General features: G+C 43.5%; 1 protein-coding gene across 1 annotated transcript in view; it reads right to left on the bottom strand.

Annotated features, from left to right (window-relative positions):
- Positions 1–21331, bottom strand: part of LOC145394686 (cocaine esterase-like) — a 47244-nt gene extending 25913 nt beyond the window's left edge. Inside the window, exons 1-4 of the mRNA XM_080268462.1 lie at positions 21214–21331; positions 13998–14206; positions 10130–10289; positions 9404–9583 (exon numbers count right to left, since the gene is read on the bottom strand). Coding sequence (XP_080124588.1) covers positions 9404–9583; positions 10130–10289; positions 13998–14206; positions 21214–21331 — 667 coding nt within the window. The remainder of the gene's footprint in view (positions 1–9403; positions 9584–10129; positions 10290–13997; positions 14207–21213) is intronic.
- Positions 21332–26216: the final 4885 nt, after the last annotated feature.

Genomic DNA, 26216 nt, shown 5'->3' with positions numbered 1-26216 from the left:
CTGTGCGTTTGAGCTTACGAATATCCCCTTCCATTACTGTCCAGGTCTGACTACCAAACAGCATTACATCCCTAACACATGCCGCATACAAGGATCCCTCAGCACGGAGGGAGAGACCTGTAAGTTTTGAGAGGCAACAGCTACCTGAACTTCCTCCAAACACTCCTTACCCTAGTCACAGAGCTAGCTGTAGCCCCACCTTCAGCACGTAACATGTCCCCCAGATAACAAAACTGTTCTACACACTCAAGAGACTCTCCAACAAAATCAATCCTTTCACTCCTGACAATTATTAAATCTTCCCCCCAACATACCACACACACACGAATTCAGCATTATCAACAGTCACCTCTAATACCTCCACACCTGTTATGCACCCACTTATCACAAACAGTGCACAAGAAGGAGTTACTTCCCACGTCCTTGTGGCAAAAGCACATGGCCACTCTCCCTCTGCTTTGATAGTACAGCCAGCGCCCTACATATCACCACTTTTGTTTTATCCACATTTAACACTCCAACCCTTGTGCCCCATTCTGTCTCTCCATTTCCTAAATATGTACCTCCGCCTCCCTTTCATTCTCAGTAATCAACATCAAGTCATCAGCATACAATACCTCCCACGAGAATCCATGTCTGAAGTCACGTGTGAGAAATTCAAGCACCATGACAAACAATAAGAGACTCAAGACTGACCCCTGATGCTTGCAAACATTCATGGCAAACTCGTCACTCAAATCTCTGTTTACTCCCACCTGGTCACGAGTACCCCCATACATAGCCATAACCAATATAACCAGCCACTCCCCGATCCCAAGCTTTCTCACTGTCCACCTCACCACCTTCCTCGGGACTCTGTCAAAGGCCTTCTCCAAATCAACAAATCAAAGTTAAGCTCCCTTTTCTCTCCTATATATTTTTCCTGAAGCTGTCGTACAATGAACATGGCATTAGTAGTCCCTTTGCCTGACATAAACCCAAACTGCATCTCATCAATATTCACTCTTTCGCTTATCATACGTTCTAGGTCTAGGACTCTCTCCATTACATTCATTATGTGGTTCAAAAGTTTTATGCCTCGATAATTTCCTCTTTCTACGGTATCGCCCTTCCCCTTGTACACACTTACAATCACACTCTTCAGCTAATCATATGGGACAACACACTCGTACATAATCGAATTTATGAAATCAATGACTGAACCCAGTTTTATATCTCCTGAGGCCTTCAGCATGTCAAAAGTCAATCCAGACACACCTGCCGCCTTCCCCAACTACATCCTGCCTATTGTCCTGCTCACAGTCACAGTAGCAGCATCAATCAAAGGCCAAGGGCCAAACTCTGGATCTACTGATTCCAAACCTTCCCTGTTCCAGTCAAACTCTCACTCAGCAGTCAGTTATAATGCTCCCTCCAGGTGTCTTTAATATACTCACTATCCACCATTATCTTCCTTCATCATTCTTCAGATATTGCTCACCTGTAATATCCCTATTTTTCCTCTTCATCTGATTTGCCATTTTTAATACCATATTCTTCCTTTCAGCGCTATTTGAGATATCCAGTAAGTCTCTGAGACTCAGATTTTGCCCTATATACCTCTTTTCTAGCCCTACGCTTTGCAGCCAAGTATTTCTCTCTGTTACTACCCCTTTTCCATTCCCTGAAGTCTTCTTTTCCCCTTAACTGTGGCTTCCACACCCTCATCTCACCACCGTGTTACCTCATGTCTTAGGACCCCTTGTCCATCCACACACTGAATCAGCCATTTTCAGGAGATTGTTCTTGAGAGCTCTGTATGGTTCATTAACACTTCTGTCAACAGTTCCCCGTTAAGTCATCACTCTTCTCATCTCGCTATAGAAGGCATCTCTTACTGCTTGGTTTTCAACTTCCATATTTTCCTCCTGGGCGCATAGGTCCTCTTCTTCATCACCTGCTCTTTAAGCAGCATGTCACAGATCAGTAATTTGTGTTGCTGCACACACTCCTCTCTCCCTGTAACTTTAACATTCCTCACTAACCTCCTATAAGCCCTCCTGATCAGGAAATAGTCAATCTGGCTACTATTTCCCCCAGAGTAGTATGTACTCAACCTAAACTCTCTCTTCCTAAAATGCGTGTTGCACACAGTCATGTTCATTGTCTCCCCAAACTCGAGTATCCCTTCCCCTTCCACATACCTCGTGCCATATGTCCATCCCCCAAGTACCTCTTCATATTCTTGAGCTGCATCACCCACATGAATATTTAAATCCCCTCCCAAAGCTACAATCTCATCATCCCTCATAACACTTACCACACGTATTAAGTCATCCCAAAATACGCCGATATAAGTGAATTCATGGGTTTACCAAATAATATTTTCATTGGTTAATCCTTTCAATAACTCTCAATACATTCATGACACATTCCATCCAGTAAGCCTACTAGATTTACGAGAATACGAGTACAGTCCCTCAGCGGACGAGAAAAAAGCAGTCTACCTGTGAAGTCATTTATGAAACAATTCAAAACTATTCTCGAAAGCTTATGATTTCGTTTATGATATTGTGAGGGACAATTATAGGGTTTAAAAGAACCACTTTTCTGTTACAGTCCTACTTACGAGTTGAAAGTTATGACATTTTGAGGTTTTAAGCGCCACTGAATTCTTGAGAAGTGGTGTTTTGGGGAAACAAACGATCAACGACTAGAACCATCGTCAACTTACTCATGACTGACTGAGCAGAGGGCGGAGGAGAGACAGTGTGACCTGAGACGCCACACCTTTATACGACAACTCTATTACTTCACGTACATTTTTTATCTGCTGGATTCTCCTTAGACCTTGTATGTCATCCTGAGTTGTTATAACCCACACCTACTGCCGTATCACCCTAAGCTGTTACATCATCCTGAACAGTTGCAACAAGTACCTACGGCAGTATTTATTAAGTGTCCTAACCAGTTTTTACGAGAAACTGTATGACTACCTACTCTCCATAGCAGTTAAGTAATATTTCACTCTTAGTGGACTGTAAAGTGTTTCGTACGAGCGAAGATAAATTTAAAACAATCTGATACATGACTAAGTGCACGATATCTATAAATGGCAGGTAACTACTGTTATCACAGATAGTTTTGTCTTTTTTCTCGTTCATATTCGCTCTAGTTTGACTGTGACGTGTTTGGTAACTGTAAAAGTTATGATAGAATTATAGACAAGCAGCCTGATACACGAGTTAGGGTCACGATGGTTTATAAATACGGTTCATGGAGTTGCTGCGTCCAAACACCTGCTGCCTTCACACTCTCAATCTTCCCGCATAGTTTTTTTTTTTTTTTTTTTTTTCCTGTCAGTGAGAGCTACGACAAGAGTTATGGTTCTGTAATCTTTATCGCTAGACTTTTCATCTACAGTCAGCATTTATGAGTGTAATGTACGCTTATGTACTGTACTGTTTAGCTTTAGAGAGACTTTTCCAGCTGGAAGAGTTAGATCTAGCCTTCATTAACCCTTTCACTGCTAGAGGTCTATCTTGAGTTGAATTAAATCTTTAGGTGGCAGCTAGAATTTAAAAATGTCATCAGACTGAATAGTACTGAAAGACGGAGTAGCTTCCCAGTTCAGACGGAGTAGCTACGACAAAGACTTTTGGGTACAGTGGCAATATCTGGTTAAGAAAAGTACCCCCTGGGGAGGGAGGGAGGGGGGGAAAGAATACCTCCTCAGTATCCCTGCTTGTCATGAGCGACGACGAAGAGAGGTCTTTCTGTCTCCAGTCTTTCTTTACTTACCGTCCTCTCTTCTTTTCCGTCTTCCCTCTCTTCTTGATATTTACTTGTTTCTTCCGGCCTTTATTTTCCATCTACTCTTGTCAGGTTAACACTGGGTATCATGGCTTGTATAGTTTAAAAGACGTCAACCCTTCCTTCTTTGCTGAGCCAAGCCTTTCAACCAACTACCCAGTCAAATCACTTCATCATCAAGTCACAGTAACGCCAAGACCACTTCCACGCCAAGACCATTTCTACTCCAAAGCCACTCCTACATCTGCTTCCTCGTTTGTCCCATTGCTAGTCTTTGCTTTGAATTAGTGCCATATTGGACTTAGATACCTGGCGCTAAGACTCCATTATTCGGTATAGTGGCTGCAGAAATTGTGTGGTGTTCGCAGACCCACTCAAGTGCTGATTCTACCACCGTTACTAACATGGGGTCTTTGCAAGGACTCTCTTTTTATCTGTCTATCTATCTATGTAAAGCCAGACACCTTTATCTCAAAGGTAGTGGCCATAAATAAATTTCCTCCATGCTGCATTGTCCTTTGCCATCAGACTGCCCTCCCTCCATCTCACATCACCCTTATCCATGCCTCTCCACCCCATCCCTCCACCTGATTCTCAGTCTGGGTCCCCCTCTTCCTCTCCACTCCATATATATTTTTCTAGTCAGTGTCTCACATTCCATTCTCTCTACATGGCCAGACCATCTCAGGGTACATCCAACACTTTCCAGCAAATCCACATCAACACCACAGCATTTCTGAACTTCCTCACATGTCTGTCTGTCTGTCTCTCCACATAACTCTATACGCTCCTCTCAAATAACAGAAAACAGGCATAAAACAGTGATGATTTTGCCTACACTGGCCTGCCGTTGCCTCGTATAACTGGTGTGCAGGTGGTTAGGTCTGGGAGGTGAGGGCAGGATGTCAGCGGTTTCAGTGGTGCGTGAATTACTCCTGTGTCTGGCCCACTGCTCCCTCTACCGTGCTTCTTCTTTCCTTGTTTTATGAACCCTACCTCATCCCATCCAAAGGCGGCGGGAAAAAAAATCTGGATGATAATAATAATAATAATTAGTAGTGGTAGTAGTAGTAGCAGCAGTAGTAGTAGTGGTGGTGGTGGTGGTAGTAGTAGCTGCAACCTCAGATGTAACTGAATATGAATCCAGTGAACTGCAGGCTGAAGTTTCCCAAAGCCTGCAGTCCACTATCCTTCCTTTGGTTGATAGGGAATGAACTGAGGAACGTTTGTATAACCAGGCACCGGAGCCACCCAATCATATCAGTGCCACCACATGAAGGCACCCCTCTCCAGCACCTGATGATGATGATGGTGATGATGATGATGGTGATGACTGGTGTGTGTGTCTGTATACTGTAGCTGAGTGGCAATGTTTCTTCCTTGTGCCCTGGTATTAAATCAGTGCTTCTTAAACTTTTTTTTTTTGGCCTGTGATCCCCCAAATAAAGTATGCAAGACTCCCGACCCCTCCCCCCCCCATCTCTCACGTATTCCACTCGGTAGACTCTATAGCACCTCTCCCTTACCGATATATTCCCGACGTTGCATTTCGGAACAGGACCTCTCATGTAAGCATGTATTCCACTCGATTAAGCAGGCCCCACAGCACCTAAGCCTTACTGATTTAATCCCACAGCGTCTAAGAGAGTCTGTAAACAGCGCTTCGTCAGAGACTCATCTGGGGATATGATTTTGTGTTGTGGGGACGGCTCAGTGTGCTGGTGTGGGAGCAGTTGAGGCGATGGGAGTGGGAAATACATGATGAAGGAGGGATATAAACCGCTGACTGAGCCGTACCCACAACACACGAGAAATGCAGAGAGTGGGAGGGGTGATATGATGTACCACTCAATTGTACCTATAAAACAAAAACAAAAAAATAACTATACCACAGTCACGTCATTTTGATTTTTTTTTTTTTTTCGATATTTTGAAAACTTTTAGGTAAGCTTAGGACAGATTTTCTTTTTATTAATTTTTTGTTATTGGGGGACCTCTTTAATTATTTTCAAGCCACATTTAGCGCAAGAAATCGTCCATAATTTGAACATAATCATCTGAAAATCGGGATAAACGTATGGAAGTAGAATAACACTAAAAGTTACATCACAGTGTGAGGTTGTGACGTGCAAAACAATAATACTGTATACCAAACTCATAGATGGATAAATAGATAGAGATTAAGATAGACAGATATAGACGGAGATAAAGAGATATAGAGACAGAAAGAGATATACATGGAAAGACAGACTTAGACAGAGATAAAGACAGACAGATAAACAGATAAATGTAGATAGAGAGAGTGAGTGGGTGATATAATTGAGTAGGTGCATAATTATAGTCAATCTGTTTCATCCGCCACACAAACCCCTTTCAGTTCAGTTGACGGCCCTGTGTAGATGGACTGTAGGGATGCTTTCACTAGTAACCATGGAGACTGATTCCTGCCTCAGAACTAAGGCGAATCGTATTTCACGCAACCACGCCATTGTTTTCATTGTATTGACCCAGTTCCCTCAGCTGAAAACAAACTGACGAGATTAAGAGTCCTACAGAATAATTTCCATTCTACGTGTTAAACAGAATACATAGATAAACACTCTAGTCCTTTCACCCTAACTGGGCCCAGATTTCTTAAGACTCAACCCTTTCGTCATATGGGATTCAGTCTGTTTTCCTTATGCGATTATACCAGTTTTCCTTATGCAGTTATACTGCTTTTCCTTATGCAGTTATACGGGCTTTCTTTAAGCAGTCATACTGGTTTCCCATATGCGATTATACTGCTTTTCCTTATGCGATTATACCAATTTTCCTCATGCTGTTACACCAGTTTTCCATATGCATTAATACTGCTTCTCCTTATGCAGTTATGAAGGTCCATCTTGAGAAAAGATTAATATAAAGGTAACTGTTGAAAAGGTGAGCAAAGGAATGCGGGTTCCCTTTTTGGTAACGTGTGAATGTTCCAACACAAATGTGTTCATGAGGGAGTCTGTGTGGCCCAAAGGGGCTCTTGTCAAGTGTTGGAGAGAAAGAAAGAAAACATCTGAAATTATGTCTAGTAATTCTGGTAGAAAAGGTTGCAGTGTGGGTGCTACCAATAGTCAATGGATCTCATGCAAAATACCAAGGATAACCTTTTAGTGGATAGGTGTAACTGTAAAGGTCTACCAGAGACAAGAAATTACCTACTTCTGAACTGTAAGGACATCATTTGCATACAAGAGACTGGTTAGCCAAACAGGATCTCTCATGTACTAGTAATTTACATGAAGATTTCCATGGAGTTAATGTCTCAACCATTGACCTTGAGGATGGCCTCTTGTGGGGTCATCGTCAAGGGGGTGTTGTCATTTTATGGTGTGTTGCCATTGAAGTAAATCTTGCTGACAAAGTAATGGTAATTATCGTGTCTACCTTCCCTACCAGTGTAATGAAAATGAGGATCATTACATGAACTGTTTAGGTGCCCTGAATGCTTACACTTAATGACATTGATACCTCTTGCTTTGTCCTCATAGGAAACTGAAGTTCTAATTTAGGCACTATCCAAAACTCCCCTTTTGCCCGACAAATGATTGATTTCTGTACAGCGAACAATCTCTTATTTTCCTCTCATTTACCTCTGCCCTGTGCCTCTTACACCTTTGTGTGCAGTGGTTGGGGTGCATGTCTTGGCTGGACCATGTTGTGTGTTGCTCACATTGCCATGATGCCATTACTGAGGCTAACATTAATTATAATATTTCTGATGAGGACCACATACCCATTTTCATTAATTCTTCAATAGAAAAAAAGAAACTGAATTGAACTCCATGGGTCAGGAAATTTCTCCCAGGACTACGTACGACAGGTTGACTGATCAGGAACTTCACAGATGTAGTACCCTAACTAATAATCTGCTATATGAAACAGCAGCACACTGCACTGACATGCACTGTGAGGACAATCATCATATACTTTACCACAGGGAGACTGTATGACAATATTTTATCATGTTTGAGGCAGGCCGGTTACGATGTTCTGTCCAGCCACAACAGTAGTAGAAACTACTGTAAACCTGGCTGGTCGGAGTGTGTGGGTGACCTGTATCAGACCTCCCGTGATGTCAACACTGTTTGGGATGCCGCTGGTAGGCCAAGACAAGGCCCTATTTTTAATCATTATAAACTCACAAAGGTACGTTGTAAATACGCCATACGGTTTATTAAGAGACATGAAGATGTTCTTCACAGTGAAGCTCTTGAAAAAAAAAAAAAAAAAAAAAAAAAAAAAACTGACTCTGATTCTACGGGATTTTGGAACAAAGTGAAAAGTATCAGTGATTCTCATTCTCCATTTCCCACTTCCGTGGACGATGTTTCTAGTGAACGTGATACTGCCGAGCTATGGAAAGACCGCGTTCAGTCTCTTTTTAACTGTCTGGGAAATGAGGCAGTAAATTACCCAACAGCCGGGGCGTACCTAGCCCCCCTCATTCTCAAAACTTATCTAATATCTCAGCCGGGATTGTTGGGATGATAAATATATATATTTTTAAATGTTAATAAAAAAGCTTATAAATTTTTAAGGCTTTTTTGGCCCCCCCCTCAGTTAGGGGCCCGGGGGGCGGTTTCAAACAGCCACCCCCCCCCCCGACCCCCTCAGGTACGCCACTGCCTAACAGCCAACCTGCCATATAATAACAACTTGAGGGTAAGCCCAACTGAGGTCAAGAATGCTATTTCTGATCCCATACTAAACAAAGCTTGTGGCGAAGATAGCATTTATGCTGAACATCTAAAGTATGCTTCACCTCCGCTGTACTCCTTGTTGTCTGCATGCATTACATGTCTTGATACATGGATTCCTTCCCGATTCATTGTTATCCGTCATACTTGCGGCTGTGATAAAGAATAAATCTGGTAAAATAGCTAGCAAGGACAATTAATTATATACCAATTGCTCTTGCTAGTATTGTTAGTAGCGAGTTAGAATTTTGTTGACTCGGATGAAGGAATATCTATCCACTCCTGATAAGCAGTTTGATTTTAACAGTATGGCACGGGTCATTACATCTACTGTATGTTTTGAAGGATTTAATTGAGTCCTACCATATGACCGGTGGCAGTGTCTTCCTTTGTGTCCTGAATCCATGTAAAACTTTGGTAGAGTGGATCATTTTATTCTATTTGATAAACTAAGTAGAGGAAATATCCCAAGTTATATCTTGAGAATACTTCCTTTCTGGTACGCTAGACAGAAAATGTGTGTTCGGTGGAGTAATATTTACTCTTCCTATTTTCTAGTCATCAATGGCGTACGACGGGGTGGGATATTGTCACCATACCAGATTAACTTGATCCCATCCTTGAAATCTCAGAAGATTGGATGTTTTATTAATGATAAACTGGTTAATCACATCATGTACGAAAATGCTTTATGTGTCATGGCTCCCTCTACTGCTGGGTTTAGTAAACTGATTAAAATATGTGAAGCATTTGGGCCCAGTCGTGATATCAAGTTCAACTGTGACAGAAGTGCAATAATGATTTGTAAGGGAGAGTTACTGAAAGGAATGATGATACCAATATTCAGACTATTAGATGAGCCATTAAATAAGACTGACCATGTAAAATATCTCGGTCGCCTGATTTCCGAAGACCTTTCGGATGATGCTGATATAGGGACACAGTGTAAGCAGCTATTTGCGCAGGACAGTGTGATACTGCGCAAATGTCACGTTCAGCTGGGAAGTCAAGATCAACCTCCTCCGCACAGACTGCTCCCCTGTGTACACCGCTCATCTCTGGTGCAGGTAGCCGTCAGTCTACTTATCACAGTACTCTGAAACGTTTCTTGGGCCTTTTCAAGTATGACAGCACCAGTATTCTTTTACAGCACCAGTATTCTTTTCACTTTCATTAATCTCTGGACCTGTGAGGGAGAACTGAGAAATCTTGCATAGGCTATAACTTTATCTGTCGCACTGAGTCAACTGGAAATTGCATCATCAAAGAAATGCTCTCTTGCAGCATAAGCTTCCACTCTAAACTCGGAAAAAACTGGGTAGAGTTACTGAATACTGGTAGAGTATAAAATGTCCTCAGTACAATACTGTACTTTATATGCAGTGTATCTATATTCAGTATTTAATTAGTATTTAGGTGTATAATTAGTAAGAAAATTAATGTGCACCCATGTTATCTTCAATAGAATGTAATATCAGAGTCTGGAATAAAGTTTATTGTTATTATTATTATTATTATTTTTGTTGTTATTATGATGCTGGTTTTCCTTATGCAATTACACTGCTTCTCCTTATGCAATTACTGTATACTGATTTTCCATCAACCTGTTTCTGTTATGCGATTCAACCTGCTGTCGTTATTCGATTTGTCCAGCGTTCTTGGTGCGTTTGTCCACATATCCGTGACTACAGAGATGAAGTACTTGTTGTCCCGTATGGATCTGGTGAGGCCGGCGTAGAACTTGTGAAATTCTTCTCTAGTTACCTGCAGAGGAAAGTGTTTATTATTATTATTATTGTTGTTGTTGTTGTTATTATTATTATTATTATTATCATTATTATTATTGTTGTTGTTATTATTATTATTATTATTATTAGTAGTAGTAGTAGTAGTAGTAGTAGTAGTAGTAGTAGTATCATCATCATCATTATTATTATTATTATTATTATTATTATATTATTTCCTCCGCCAAGGAGGTTACGTTTTCACCTTTGTCCGTTTGTTGGTTGGTTGGTTGGTTGGTTTGTGAGCAAGATCACACAAAAACTACTGGACGGATTTCCACGAAATTTGGTGGAAGAATGGGCCTTGGCCCAGAATAGAATCCATTCAATTTTGGTGCGGATCCGGGTAAAGGTGCGGATCCAGGATTTTATTTTTTTTTCCACTTGAACATTGCGAGATAGGGCGTTTTTCGACATTTTCTTAAATTTTTCAGTGAATACTGCATGGATCTTGAAAACAATCAGGTATATTTAGGATGTTGGTAACTACGATTGTGTATAGTTTGGCGCGGATCCATTTAAAATTCCGGATCTAGCGGATTTAAATATGCTTTTAATAGGAACTGCATGTTGGGCTTTGGCGGAGGTATGTGCTCTACTGACTGCCGTTCTAGTTATTATTATTATTACTTTTACTATTACTTGCTTAAAGGCCGCCTTCGGCGGCCTTCCACTCGATGTCAACTTACTTCCTATCTTCAGAAATGAGCCATAACTCGGGAACAGGTGGCCCGATTGGACTGGAAATTGTTTTATTCAAGTTAGGGCATTTTAACGATACCTTGCTCTAAGAAACCTCTGCGCTACATGCGCCATTTTTGCTATTACGATAACAAACAAACATACAGAAATCGGATCATTATAATATAGATTATTGCTGTTGTTGTTGTTGTTGTTATTCTTATTGTTGTTTTTATCATCATCATCATCATCATCAAAGGCCATCATCTCAACTATATCCATTGTTATAGATTCTTTACTATTAATATTTTTACTGTTGTTAATGGTCGTTATTATTATTATTATTATTATTATTATTATTATTATTACAGTATTATTATTATTATAGTTATTATTATTATTATTATTATTATTATTATTATTATAGTTATTATTATTATTATTATTATTATTATTATTATTATTATTATCATTATTATTATTATTATTATCATTATTATTATTATTATTATCATCATTATTATTATTATTATTATTATTATTATCATCAGTAGTTGTAGTAGTAGTAGTAGTAACAGTAGTAGTAGTAGTAGTAGTAGTAACAGTAGTAGTAGTAGTAGGAGTAGTAGTAGTGTTACTGTTACTATAGCTATCATCATCATCACCAGCCAGTGCCTTAATCTCGACTATTATTGTTATTATTATTCAAATTTTTCCAAAACAGAATTATTGTCAGTCCCTTCACCCCGATGACATACAAGTTTTCCTTCTGGCTAACATGGCTTCTTTAATATCATCTGATGAAACTGGTCCACTTCCGAATATTACGTCTTAGTTCCACGAAATTCGAACACCCCTGGTTATGAGTTAAGAATGAGTCTCCTTGGTCACTAGTTAGACTGATCCTCCAATCTGCCCACACTTAGCCATCAACTGCACTGAATGGGGTTAGAGATCTTTGCCAGATTAGAATAAGCGTAGTATTGGTCAATTCACTCAATCTAGCAAGTAGTAAAAGGGTTATTCAATTATATGACTTTTATTTTACAAAAACTATAAAATTCTTGGGTAAGTGCTACATTTCTATCACCCTATCTGTCTACCTACCTTCTGTCTATCTACTGTATACTCTTCTACTCAGTCCCTCATTCACCATCCTCTCCACATGGCCATTCTATCTCGGAGTATTTCTCTCAACACTCCCAATGCCGCATTTCACTTGGCAGACTTACATAAAAGTCTTGGATAAGTATATACCGTGTTTCACTTAATGGATTTAGATAAAAGTCTTGGGTAAACGCATGCTGTGTTTCACTTAAGATTATATAAAAGTCTTGGGTAAGCACATGCTGCGTTTCACGTAACAGATTTATATAAAAGGCGTGTGTAAGTGTGTGCCATGTTTCAGTTAACAGATTTAAACAAGTCTTGTGTAAGTGTATGCTGCATCTCACTTCACAGATATAGACAGAATAAGTGTCAATATGGCTCGGCTCGGTCAGAATGGCTCATCTCTGCTTCAATCAGCTCGAATCTGTTCGTCTTGGCCTCTACTACCTACATGCAAAAATTCAGAATGATTCTCTCTCTCTCTCTCTCTCTCTCTCTCTCTCTCTCTCTCTCTCTCTCTCTCTCTCTCTCATAAAACTGGTGCTGTTTTTTTTTTTTTTTTTTTTTACGCTCTATGGAAACTTTGCTCAAATAGCCTACTGGTGGAATTCGTGGTCCTCTAAACGATTTTAGTTCATTGAAAAGGAGGAGAAGGAAAATACAATGCTGTAAAGAGGTAAATATAAGGTAAAGAGGTAAATATACAGTAGAGGTAAATATATGGTAAAGAGGTAAATATAAGGTAAAGAGGAAAATATAAGGTAAAGAGGTAAATATAAGGTAAAGAGGTAAATATAAGGTAAAGAGGTAAATATACAGTAGAGGTAAATATATGGTAAAGAGGTAAATATAAGGTAAAGAGGTAAATATAAGGTAAAGAGGTAAATATAAGGTAAAGAGGTAAATATACAGTAGAGGTAAATATAAGGTAAAGAGGTAAATATAAGGTAAAGAGGTAAATATAAGGTAAAGAGGTAAATATAAGGTAAAGAGGTAAATATACAGTAGAGGTAAATATAAGGTAAAGAGGTAAATATAAGGTAAAGAGGTAAATATACAGTAGAGGTAAATATACGGTAAAGAGGTAAATATAAGGTAAAGAGGTAAATATAAGGTAAAGAGGTAAACATAAGGTAAAGAGGTAAATATACTGTAAAGGGGTAACTATATGGCAGAGGTCAATATACGGTAAAGAGGTAAATATAAGGTAAAGAGGTAAATATAAGGTAAAGAGGTAAATATAAGGTAAAGAGGTAAATATAAGGTAAAGAGGTAAATATAAGGTAAAGAGGTAAATATAAGGTAAAGAGGTAAACATAAGGTAAAGAGGTAAATATACGGTAAAGGGGTAACTATATGGCAGAGGTCAATATACGGTAAAGAGGTAAATATTCGGTAAAATGGTTACTGAAGGCTACATCTAACCCTGCATGTGTGAAAAAATCTTTGCTGAGCTAAATAAATCCGTTTGAAAGGAGCATGATCGTGATAAGAAAAAAGCATTGGGGTGAAACTTTAAAAATATATTCTAAGCAGTGAATTCAATAAAAAGTACCGGTATCTACTTTGCCATCCATTAAAAAACAAGGCCATACTTTCAAAAAAAAAAAAAAAAAAAAAAAAAAAAACTTGCCAGCCTGTCTATCCACAAAACGTTCCTTGCCACCCACCGTAACCCAAAAACGTTCCTCGCTGTCCATTCTAACTCCCAAAATTCCTTGCCACCCATTCTAACCCCAAAACGTTCCTTGCTGTTCATATTAACCCAAAAATGTTCCTTGCTATCCATTCTAGCAACAAAAGATCACACACACACACACACACACACACACACACACACACACAATACACTCACAACACACATACACAGCAAAACACAAACACAACCCTCACGTACCTTGCCATCCGTCTTGCCGCTGCTCTCCAACAGCTCAATAATCCTCTCAAGTAGTTCAGCCTCCGTGATCTCCCCCATCTTAACCCCGGGGTGGGTGGAGGTGTCACAGTAGCCCCTAATTTCACTCGCCTCTACGGCTCCATCCCCGTTTTGGTCAAGGCGGGAGTATACCTCGTCCAATACTCTTTCTCTATTGTTATTGTATCTGGCTGCAAAGAAAAATAACAATGCTGATGATTATATATAGATAGACAGATAGATATAAAAGAAAAGGTTTGCGTTTGTCTATCTGTCTGTCTGTCTGTCTGTCCTCTTTGGAAATCGAGGGGGATGCATACAGAACTCTCTAAACAGTTCTGACAAGTGTAACTTTGGGTGAATTTAGATGTGTGCGTTGCAGTTGCTAAAGTGGCACTCGTGATGGCCAAGTTTAGAACTAATGTATGTATATAAAAGAGTAGCGTTGTTTGTTTGTTTGCCCTTCAACCACGACCAAACCAATGTGAGGTTGACCTCCAAGGTCATTTGAAGTCACTGGTTGGAGGTCATTTGAGGTCACCAGTAATACACTCTCAAACGACTGGACCCAGCAGCCCAATTCTTGACATGGAGACTCAGATGACCTCCAGTTCCGACATAGGCTATGTGAGGTTGACCTCCGAGGTCATTTGAGATCACCAGTCAGAGGTCTTTTGAGGTCACCGGTAAAAGTAAACAAGTGCGCACAAATACTGTGAATTAGTCTGCAAAAGTTGAAATACAGTGCTCCTGGACCTCTCATAATCCCTCTTCAAAAGCATTAGAGGTACCTGGTCTTTCTGGAGAAGAAAGAAAGATTAAACCAGAACAAATAGGATTAGAGTGTTTGCCTTTTTGGCCCGGACCCCTGCTTGTTATAAATAATTAAGTCAGCAGGGTGGAAACATGGTAGACATGTATATACCGTAGTAATTTGTTTTTTTTAACTACTACAATCATATCATCAGCTACGACGGGTCTGATGGGTGGTCAGACTGGTGGGATGGGTGGGCAGGGTTGAGTGGATGAGTGGGTGTGGAGGGGCAGGGTTGAGTGGATGAGTGGGTGTGGAGGGGCAGGGTTGAGTGGATGAGTGGGTGTGGAGGAGCAGGGTTGAGTGGATGAGTGGGTGTGGAGGGGCAGGGTTGAGTGGATGAGTGGGTGTGGAGGGGCAGGGTTGGGTGGATGAGTGGGTGTGAAGGAGCAGGGTTGAGTGGATGAGTGGGTGTGGAGGGGCAGGATTGAGTGGCTGAGTGGGTGTGGAGGGGCAGGGTTGAGTGGATGAGTGGGTGTGGAGGGGCAGGATTGAGTGGCTGAGTGGGTGTGGAGGGGCAGGGTTGAGTGGATGAGTGGGTGTGGAGGGGCAGGGTTGAGTGGATGAGTGGGTGTGGAGGGGCAGGGTAGGTGAAGTGAGTGGGAGGGTGGGAGCTGTAATATTCAAAGTAATATTCAAGATAATAAGAGAATACTGAGGTGTAAGATTCAAAGTAATATTCATCGTAATAAGGCCCATTGTTATCTTCACCTTCTCCGTAACACCTCTTTGTCAGCGACTTAATCTGCATGTTCAATTATTCTTTTGTATGTTATTTTTATAGTTTTAACACACACACACACACACACACACACACACACACACACACACACACACACAGAAAGAGAGAGGATCCATTATCAGAAGCGGAAATGTTAAGTTGAGGAGATACGACGTTACGGCTTGAATTCTTTGTTTACTTTCTCTCGGGATGGGTTATGTGTAGCCCTAAACGTTAGAGAAAGATACAGCTCTAATCTCTCTCTCTCTCTCTCTGTTTTTCTTTGTGTTGAAAAATTGACACGTATGACAAATATAGCATGACTTCATTCACAGAGCTACCAACCCGCCTGAACTGAACCTAATCTAGTCTAACCTAACCAGATCTAACGTATACTATCGGTGCAACACAACCACTCACGTACACATCTAATACGGACAAATATGCATACGTACGAACAGATTTTTTTTAATGCAAGAAAGAAGGAACCAAAGGCCAGGAGCCGGCAAACAATTCCCTCCAAGAAAAAACAAAACAAAATAACAGGAGCCAAATTCAAGAGCCGTACATTTCGAGATGCCTGAACACACTGCGTTTGAAAGACTGGAGATCATAGGAAGTAGGAATTACAGACAGAGGGAGAAGTTTCAGGGTTGACCTGTTGGATGTATGAAGGACTGGGAGTTGCGGACTCTTGCATTAGAGAGTTGGACAGAAAAGGGATGAGAGTTTGTTGCTAGACGGATGTTACACGCCTGTCGTAGTAATGGAGGGACGCAAGCAGACAGTTCAGAGGAGCCGTGACCAAGCAGCGATAGAAAAGAGGTAAAGGTGCAACAGTGCGGCAGAGACAGAGGTTGAAGGGAGCCAGTAAGGGGAGGAGAGTTCATGAAACGAAAAGTCTTTGACTCCGCCTTGTTGAGAAGATCTATATGTGGGGAGCCTCCCCACACATGACAGTTGTACTATATATAGGGACGAATAAAACCAGGGTACGGAGTCGGCTTGGCATACCTATTTCCTTGGAAGCAGAATTTACAACAGAGGTAATGTATTCTTTCCAAGATAAATCTCGAGAGAATGAAACCCCAGATATACTTAAAGATGATGCAGGATTAAGCTGGATAATATAAAAAAAATTGAAGGTACTCCTGTGGAAAATGTTGTCTGTTTGATAGACGTAAGAATTGAGTCTTTGATGCATTAAAAACAACAAGATTACTTTTACCCCAGTCAGAGGTATGAGCCAAGTCAGACATTAGGTGTGCCATAGCCTCATCCCTTGTTTGACGAAGTAACTGCTGAGATGGACGCTGTGGGAAATAAATGGAAAGGTGAAGGATGGAGTCATCAGCACATGAGTGGACAGGGTTAGATGTACAGCCTAGAAGGTCATTGATGAATAAAAGGAAGAGTTGGTGATAGGACAGAGCCCTGAGGAACACTACTATTGATAGCTCTAGGAGAAGAACGGTGGCCGCCTACAACAACTATAGGACGACCAGAAAGGAAGCTAGAGATGAAGACACAGATGGAAGGATAGAAACCATAAGAGGGCAGTTTGGAAATGAAAGATTTATGCCAGCCTCGATCAATAGCCTATGAGATGTCAAGTGCGATGGCAAAGCTTTCGTGAAAGTTCCGAAAGGAGGATGACCAGGAGTCTGAAAGGTAGGTGAAAAGATCGCCGGTGGAGCGTCCCTGACGGAACCCATACGGGCGATCAGAAAGAAATTTGTGATAGGTAAGATGCTTTAAAATTTTTCTGTTAAGAATAGACTCGAAAACTTTTGAGACACAGGATGTTAGAGCAATTGGACAATAGTTAGAGGGTTGGGAATGGTCACCCTTCTTTGAGACAGGCTGAATGAGAGCAAACTTCCAGCAAGAAGGAAAGGTAGGCTACAAGTTGATAGACAAAGGCGAAAGAGTTTACCTAGGCAGGGTGCAAGCACAGATGTACAGTGCTCGAGGACAACAGCAGGGATCTAATCAGGTCCATATGCCTTGTTAGTATTGAGGCCTGTGATGGCGGAAAATACATCAGTGGAAAAAATCTTAATGTCAGCCATGAGGACGTCAGAGGGGGGGAAGTGATGGAAGAACAGCACCGGAATCGTCTAAGGCGGAATTGGAGGTGAACGTCTGAGCAAAGAGTACTGTTTTATCAGTAGAAGAAATAGCTGTAGAACCGTTAGAGTGGAAGAGGAGGGAAGGATGTTAAGGTAAGGCTGTTCTGGCAAGATGCCAGAGGGAGGGGGGAAGAATTCTAGTTGGAGAGTTCAGTGCATTTAGTACGAATGAAATTATTTTAGCAGAGCAAAAAACAGACTTAGCACGATTCGGATAGAAACACAAAAGAGATGAGATTCAGGAGTGGGTTGACTCCAGCACCTTTTGTAGGCCTTCTCCTTGTTGTGGACAGCATTAGAACAAGCGTGATTAAACAAATGTTTTTTTGCCTTAGTCAGAGGATGAGAAAGGAACGTATGCTTCAGTGCCCGAGAGAATAACCTCTGTAATGCACAAGGTTCACTCACATGATTTTCGGCCATGGAAACAATAATAATTCCAGGAAAACTCAAAGAAATACTGCCTAAGGGCCTCCCAATCATCTATCTATCTATTTATCTATTGCCAGACGCCTTAACCCCGTAAGGGGTGGCCACAAACAAATCACTTCCATGTCGCTCTGTCCCCCTCCATTTCACTGCCCTGTTCTCAGCTCACACCCCTCTCTCTCATATACCTCTCCACTCCATCCCTCCATCTCATCCTCGGCCTCCCCCTCCCTCTCCCTCTCTCCACCTCACTCACATACACTCTCCTCATCAGTTTGTCACTCTCCATCCTCTCCACATCGTCAAACCCCTTAATGTGTTTCTCTTAACTCTTCCTATCACATCCTCATCCACACCACAATGCTCCTTCACTTCCTCATTTGTCAGCCTGTCTCTCCATGTGACTCCACTTGCTTCTCTCAAATAACTCATTTCCACTGCTCTTACTCTTGATTTCTATCCCTCCAGCAACGTCCAAGCTTCACTTCCATACGTTAGAGTTGGTATAACAATATTATCGTGTAATAGCTTTTTCACTTCCATGCTCACTTCCCTGTTTCTTATCACTGCTTTCAAGGAGCCAGCAACCTTTCTTCCCTGCTGCACCCTTTCAAGCACTTCACCCTCTAGACTTCCATCCTTACTCATCACACTCCCCAAGTACTTAAATGCACTCACATTCTCCATTTCCTCCCCATCCAGTCTCACTGTATATTCACTAACTTCACTTCTCTCGAAGATCATAACTTTACTCTTCTCTACATTCACCTTTAGATTCCGTTTCTTACACACTCTCCCAACCTCATCCACCAAGCCTTGCAGCTCCCTTTCGTCTTCACTTAACAACACAGTATCATCTGCAAACAACAGTACAGGGAGTTTCCAAACACTGCCCTCTCTCACTAGAGCCACTCCAACATCCACTGTCCTACCTTGTATCTCTTTTATAACCCCATCCATATACAGATTGAACAACCATGGAGACATGACACATCCTTGTTTCAATCCAACCTTCAAATACAAAAATTCACTCAGTTCACCATCCACACACACTGCAGCCTTGGCACCCTCATACATACTCTTCACGGCGTACTTTCCACAATCCTTGTCTATCCACCCTGTCATATGCTTTCTCCAAATCCATGAAGGCTGCATACAACTTCTTTCCCTTCTCTAGAAACTTTTCCACTAAGGATCTAAGAATGAATATCTGATCTACACAACCTCTTCCCTTCCTAAAACCTCCCTGTTATTCTCCAACTAATTCCTCTGTTATTTCCCTAACTCTGTCAGTAAGTATCTTACCATATACTTTCCCTGCTACACTAAGAAGGCAATGCCCTTATGATTACCACATACTTCTTTTTCCCCTTTTCCTTTTTTTTACAATGGAACAATTATACCTGACTTCCAATCTTCCGGGACTACCTTCCTCCCAGGCCAATCTGCACATCTTCCACATCCATTCTACTACTGTCTCTCCTCCATGCCTCAGAATTTCACCACACTCCATCAGCTCCTGGGTATTTCCCCATTTTAACTTTCTTCATTGGTTCCACAACTTCCATCCTACTGTTTCCTCTCTTCTCACATCCCTCCTTCTCCCAGCCATTCCCCTGCCACTTATACTTGCATTACTTTCGTTCTCTGTGTTCAACAGTTCATTGAAGTGTTCTCTTCATCTGCTCACTTTTTCTCCCTTCTCCACTAGTAATCTACCATTCATATCTTTCACTCCCCAACTAACTTCTTTGGTACCCTGTCTAATTCTCTTTACCTCTTTCCAGAACATTTTCTTACATTCCCTCCACTTTACACTCAAATTCCTTCCAAATTCCTTATCCATTCTCTTCTTACTCTCTCTCACTTATCTTTTCACCTCTCTCTTCCTCTCTACATATAACTCTCTCTTCCGTCTCTCAACTTCTTCCACGCCCTTGTTTCTCATCCATTCACTGTATGCTTTCTTCTTTTGTGCCACAGCCTCTCTCACCTCTTCAGTCCACCATGCTGTTCCCTGCACCCCCTATCGTCTTCTCTTCACCCCACACACCACCTCACATGCTGCACAGATTTCTTCCGTGAATACCTTACACACACCTTCCACGTCCCCCATCTGCTCCAATCTATACTTACCCAATCGCTCCTCCATGTCCCTCTTATATTCTGCCCTTTTTCCATCCTCTTGTAACTTTTCCACCCTCCTTGTACAGTATGTACTACTTCCCCCCGTCCTTCCCTTCATCTATTTTTCCATTTTATTTGGACTTTAATTCTGACCACCACCAACTGGTGGTCTGAAAGTCCACTCCCCCAACATTTATATACTCTTGCATCCATCACACACCTTCTCATCCTTCCACTTCCTTTCATCCACACACACATAATCAGTCATTGCCTCCCAATCAGCCACTCCAAAATGCCACAACCGACGGTTGTTGAGAGGGTCAACATGCCTTACTGGAGCTATAAGACAGGTTAAGGTGATAAGGCTATGATCAGAGGAGCCCAACGGAGAGGAAAGATTAACTGTAAGCAGAAGGATTAGTTGTAAGGAAGAGATCAAGTATTTTGGAACTCTCTCCAAAGCGGTCAGGGATACAAATAGAGTGTTGAACAAGCTGATCTAGGTCATTAAGGACAGAAAAAAATGTAGTCTTGTTCACCAGGTGGATCAGTAAAAGGAGAGGAGAGCCAAAGGTGGAGGTGAACATTGAAATCTCCTAGAATGGAGATTTCAGAGAAAGGAGAAATGGATAGGACGTGTTCCATCTGAGAAGTAAGATAGTCGAAGAATTTTTCATGGTCATTAGAATTAGGGGATAAGTAAACAGCACAGATATATTTAGTCAGAGAATGACAGGAAAGCTGAAGCCACAGAGTACAAAATTCAGAAGATTCAAGTTCAGGAACACGAGAGCAAAATATGTCGTTGTGTACATATACGCAACAGCCACCTTTTGTTTTGGAACGAGTATAGAGAAAGTAGGAGGATACAGAGAAGGGTTCACTATCAGTCGCCTCAGACACGAGTCTCAGTTAGGAAGTGAAGGTGAGGTTTAGAGGAGGAGTGGTGGTGCTCAACTCTGTTCTTTCACTAACTCTTCTTGGCGTGAAGGTGGTTGACGTGGAGACGATGTGGTACAACTCTGCTGAGGATATTGCAAGGATAGCAACACATCGCCAACGCAGTCAGCAAGAACAATCTTGGAAGGTCCATTTTTGCTATTTCTGTTGAAGCGAGACGTTAGAGTACTAAGTAATCTTTCAAGCAAGATTCACACACAGCCGTAAGATGTGAACGCAGGGAAGAGTGCACCTCCGAGGCGTGCGTGTAACTAACTGCCAAGCGAGCGAGGCATCGAGGCCTTATAATACTCTACGGTCGGCCATAGTGCGGTTTATCTGGCATAAGTGTAAATTTGTGGCGTACAGTATTTAAGTGTGCATTAGTGTTGCGTATTACTATACTGTTCATTAGTACCGTACAGTATTAAAGTATGCCTTAGTCTTGTAGCCTATAGTAGCATACAGTAATGTTAGTGGGTTATAGAGAGATGAATAGATTGATTGATAGAAAAATAGATTACCGAGCCCGCTAAGTGATTCGTGGCATACATTAGTCCTGGCGTGAATCGATTTACCTGTTCCATACCTACTGATGAGGTGAGGTAAGATAAATCGCTTGGGAGGTGACGCAACGACGCTTCTCATATCACTAACGAGAACGCACTTGAGAAGATTTCACGTATATCCTTTTCCCTTTAAGAAACAGAGGAAAACCAAGGAAAAAAAAGGAAAAAGGAGATGAGGATAAAATAGAATAAAGCAGACAAATAAAAAAAGTTACAATAAGGGGAAGAAAAGCGTGGAAGTAATGAAAAAGGGCAGAAAATAATGGAAAATCTTAATAATTAAGGACAAGGAAGAAAATAAAGGAAAAGGCGTAAAAAGAAAGACAAAGAAAGAAACTAAAGGATAATAAAGAGGGAAAAAAAGTAGCTGAAAAATAAAGGAAATAGACTAAAGGTAAAAGCGTGTTCAACGACGAGAGAGAGAGAGAGAGAGAGAGAGAGAGAGAGAGAGAGAGAGAGAGAGAGAGAGAGAGAGAGAGTTGTAATATAGATATAGACTTCAGTGTCACTGATTATATCCCATTGGATCCCAGGGGTGCTGGGCGAGGCATGGCGCTGGGTGGGTACGAAGCGTACCGCCCTCCGCCTATCGGCTCATAGTCGCGAAGCTCATAGGTCCCTACCCGGGGGTTCCCTACTTTATAAAGACTTGAAAAATCCCAGTTCTGTCCAATATTCCGGACACCGGGTTCCAATGGGATATATATATATATATAAAATGCCCGCCGTACCCGCCGCCGGACCTCCCACCTCACCACCATCCACCCCACCACCGGGCCTCCACCGCACCACCACCCCAGGAGGACACAACGGTGGGGTTAGTGACCCCAGTCAAGAGGGTCACCAGGACACTACGGTCCTGGGCCCTTGTTCCCCGCAACTGCCCCAACACCAGGTGACCAGGGAAAGGCAACTACCTTGCGGGCGGAACAACCGTCGTCAGAAAAGGGGTGGGACTGAACTAGCTTCAGTCCCAAGTAACACCGTATTGACGGCAATTGTTATACCCTCTAGGGCAGGAGGCCCAAGGCTACGGCCTAATGAAGTGTACGAGGGTAAGGCAACCCAAGGCTCTGGCCTTAGTACACCCCAGAGAGAGAGTTGCCCCAGTGCATCCCTCTCCTGCTGTTCTACCCTACAGGAGCAACACCGTGCCGACGGTCTCTATACGTGGTGGGGAAGGAGCGGCCTTGTACGCCCTTCAGTTGCTTCTGGTCGGAAATATCAGCTCCCGGCTACAGCCAGAGTACGTACCAGGGTAAAGAGCCCCTGCTATCGTACGTGTAGCTTTTCCCTACTACGGGAGCAACACCGCGCTGACGGTCTCTATACGTGGCGGGGAAGGAGCGGCCTTGTACGCCCTTCAGTTGCTCTCTGTAAGATGGGTAGGCATCCGGCTCTGGCCGTGGCACGTATCAGGGTAGAGAAGCCCCTGAAGGTAGCCTCAGTACGTACTGGAGAGAGTGTGGCCTCTGTGCCCCTCACTCCGGCTTGTCCCCTACTACGGGAGCAACACCGCACCGACTGTCTCTATACGTGGCGGGGAAGGAGCGGCCTTGTACGCCCTTCAGTTGCTCCTTGTACGCCGGGTAAGCTCTCAGCCACAGCCAACGTACGTACCAGGGTAAGGCGACCCAAGGCTCCGGCCTCAGGATGTACCAGAGAGGACACGAGTGACGAGAGTCCTTCTCCAGCCTCTTCCCCCTGTGGGAGCCCTTCGTCACCACCCGGGAATATAGCCCTGGAGGTGACACTAGGGTGGTGGCAAGGCCCGATATCAGACCTACCTCCCACGCCTGGGAGATCCTTGTTCCTGCCCGAGTCCCGAAGGAGAAGCTGCCACAGCCCAGCCCTGTCGGCGCCTCTCCCCCTAGGCATCCGCAGTCCCGGGACACCCAGGCCAGACCCACCGGCTCCCAACGAAGGCAATCCCGGCTCCCTCACTCCATGGAGCCAGAGACGACAGGCCTGACTGCTCAGGCTGTTCAGCCCCAGTCCCGAGGGCCACCTCTCAGGTCGAGGCCCCCAGACAGGAGGGCCTCCCTGCACCACACCGACGAGGCCCCAACTAGAGGGCCACCTCTCAGGTCGAGGCCCCCAGACGGGAGGGCCTCCCTGCACCCCACTGAGGAGTGTGACCCGGGCAGTGACTCCCCTACGGTTAATCCCTTGCCCTCTGCAGGCCGGGTCCCCCTAGGGCTCTACCCTCACGCCCTTGTCACGGAGTGAACATTACCCAGAAGATACAGGTAAATAGTGACTCCCCTTGTGTCGAGAACAAATCGGGGAAAAGAACAGTGAACAGTGACTAAGTGAAGAACAGTGCAGTTACCAATAGCCCAAAAGAACTCAGTGTCGGCAGGACAGAGAATGAACCTTAGAGTAATTATCCAAGTCCCCCTAATAAAAGAACTTTCTGTGAACGCATAAGGCTAGGGTGCGCGGGCTGGTCAAAAGCCTGAGTGTGAGTGTCGCCGTGACCAGGTGACTGTGTCAAGTGTCGCTATCTGCACCCTACCTTATTTATAGTAATATTTCCCCTACAGACTCCCAGTCTTGCTTATCCCCTTTGTGATCAGTTCGGTGTATATCCTGCCTAAAAGTGACACCTAGACAATAACATATATAATTCAAGATATCCCTGTATGAGCATTGTAGTGTGTACTAAGTGTAACTATATTTTGTGGTGCTGAATGTTAACTCTGTGTCCCTGTTCCCCTGTAGCTCAAATATCACTCTGTGTTGTATTGTAACAGTTAGAATTAAGGTAATAGATGTGTTAAGGTGTACTGCCTGGTTTTTATGTCCTGTTCCTTTGTGGGTGCTTTACTTCCGGTCTAGAAAGAGGACCCCGCTTCAGTCGCTAGTGTTTTTAGGACGAGAAGTCGCCTTAAAAACACCAGCATAACAATATATATATATATATATATATATTGTTATGCTGCGTACTCTGAGCTCAACTTCTTGCTCTCTGAATACGAGTAATTGACTTGGGTTCTTTCCAAGACCGGGTCTAGAGCATGCAACCAAAGGAACAGGGCTCAGACACAGGCTATACCAATCTTACGTGTATATTACCACAAAAAGATACAAGTACAGGACACAGTACAATGAAACAGACTAAACACAGTATTAGTACACAAGGATAAGAGTTGGACTACATGAGACCATGTAGTTGCAGGTGTCGCCTAAGTGTGGGAGGCGTCTCGTCAGGTGTGCGCTCTTGAGAGAGGTGCAGGTCCCTTGTCGTGTGCTGGATCGTCCGGTGTGGGCTGTGGGGTGGAACAGAGGGAGGCCTTTCTCTGGTGGGGCCTCGGTAAGTGTGGCGCCCCTCGGGACTGGGGCCAAACAGAGCGAGCAGGCACGCTGCTCTGCGCCTGCACTTTGAGAAGAACAGCTCGCCGGTTGGTCTGGGCAGGTCCCGGCCGGGAGTCCTGGGTGGTCCTTCGGCTGCGGTCTCGCTGGCATTGAGAGGCCATCAGGGGCTGCCTGCGGTGTCTATTCCTCAGGGAGTCCGGCAGCGGCTGGTGACGTTGGGGCACTGGCTGTAGTGAGCACACTCACAGGCTCACGATGGGGCCACTCCAGACACTCTCCAACAGGGACTCTGCTGGGGAGCGAGCTCTGCCCCTTGGGGTGTGGGGGGAGCGAGAGGGGCGTCCCACTCAGCCTCTGGAGGAGTGAGGTGAGCAAGGGGCATTGGCCTCAAAGGGAGCGGCAGAGGTAGCAGATGAGGGAAGTATGGTGGACGTTCCCTCCCTAAGGGGCACGGTGGGCACCGCCGCAGTTCTATTAGTCCCTGGAACTGCGGGTGAGAGAAGTACAGTGGACGTCCTCTCCCTGGCAAGCACGGTGGGCGTTGCCAGGGTCCTGCTTCTGATAGCGGCTGCAGTCGAGGGAAGTACGGTGGACGTTCCCTTCCCAACGAGCATGGTGGGCACTGCCGGGGTTCTGCTTTGCCCTGGGAAGGCAGGTGAGAGGAGTATGGTGGACGTCCTCTCCCCAGCAAGCATGGTGGGTGTTGCTGCAGTCCTGCTCCCAGCGGGGTCTGCGTGTGAGGGAAGTACAGTGGATGTTCCCTCCCCAACAAGCAAGATGGGGGTTGTTGCAGTCCTGCCTGGGTTTGTAGGTGAGGGAATTACGGTGGATGGTCCCTCCCCGACAAGCAAGATGGGTGTTGCCGTGGTCCTACTTGGGACCTGGAGTACACAAGTCCCACCCCGATCCTGGCGAGTGCTGGTCTGGCTGGAGAGTCATGCGGCGGGGTGGCGTACTTCCCGCTGGCTCCGTTGAGGGGAAGAGGGACGCATGGTGGCAGAGGATGCAGGCCCGTCTTGTCTGGGCCCCTTACACGCCTCCCTGTGGTCTCTCCTTGGGGTGGGTATTTCGTCAACCTGTCCGCGCGCCTCCCTGTGGTCTCCCCTTGGGTTGGGTATTTCATATATATATATATATATATATATATATATA

Source organism: Coenobita brevimanus, chromosome 28 (genome assembly GCF_032717465.1).
Source record: "Coenobita brevimanus isolate Jiangsu-jjx chromosome 28, ASM3271746v2, whole genome shotgun sequence".
Taxonomy (NCBI): domain Eukaryota; kingdom Metazoa; phylum Arthropoda; class Malacostraca; order Decapoda; family Coenobitidae; genus Coenobita; species Coenobita brevimanus.
This window is presented reverse-complemented; position numbering and strand designations above follow the sequence as displayed.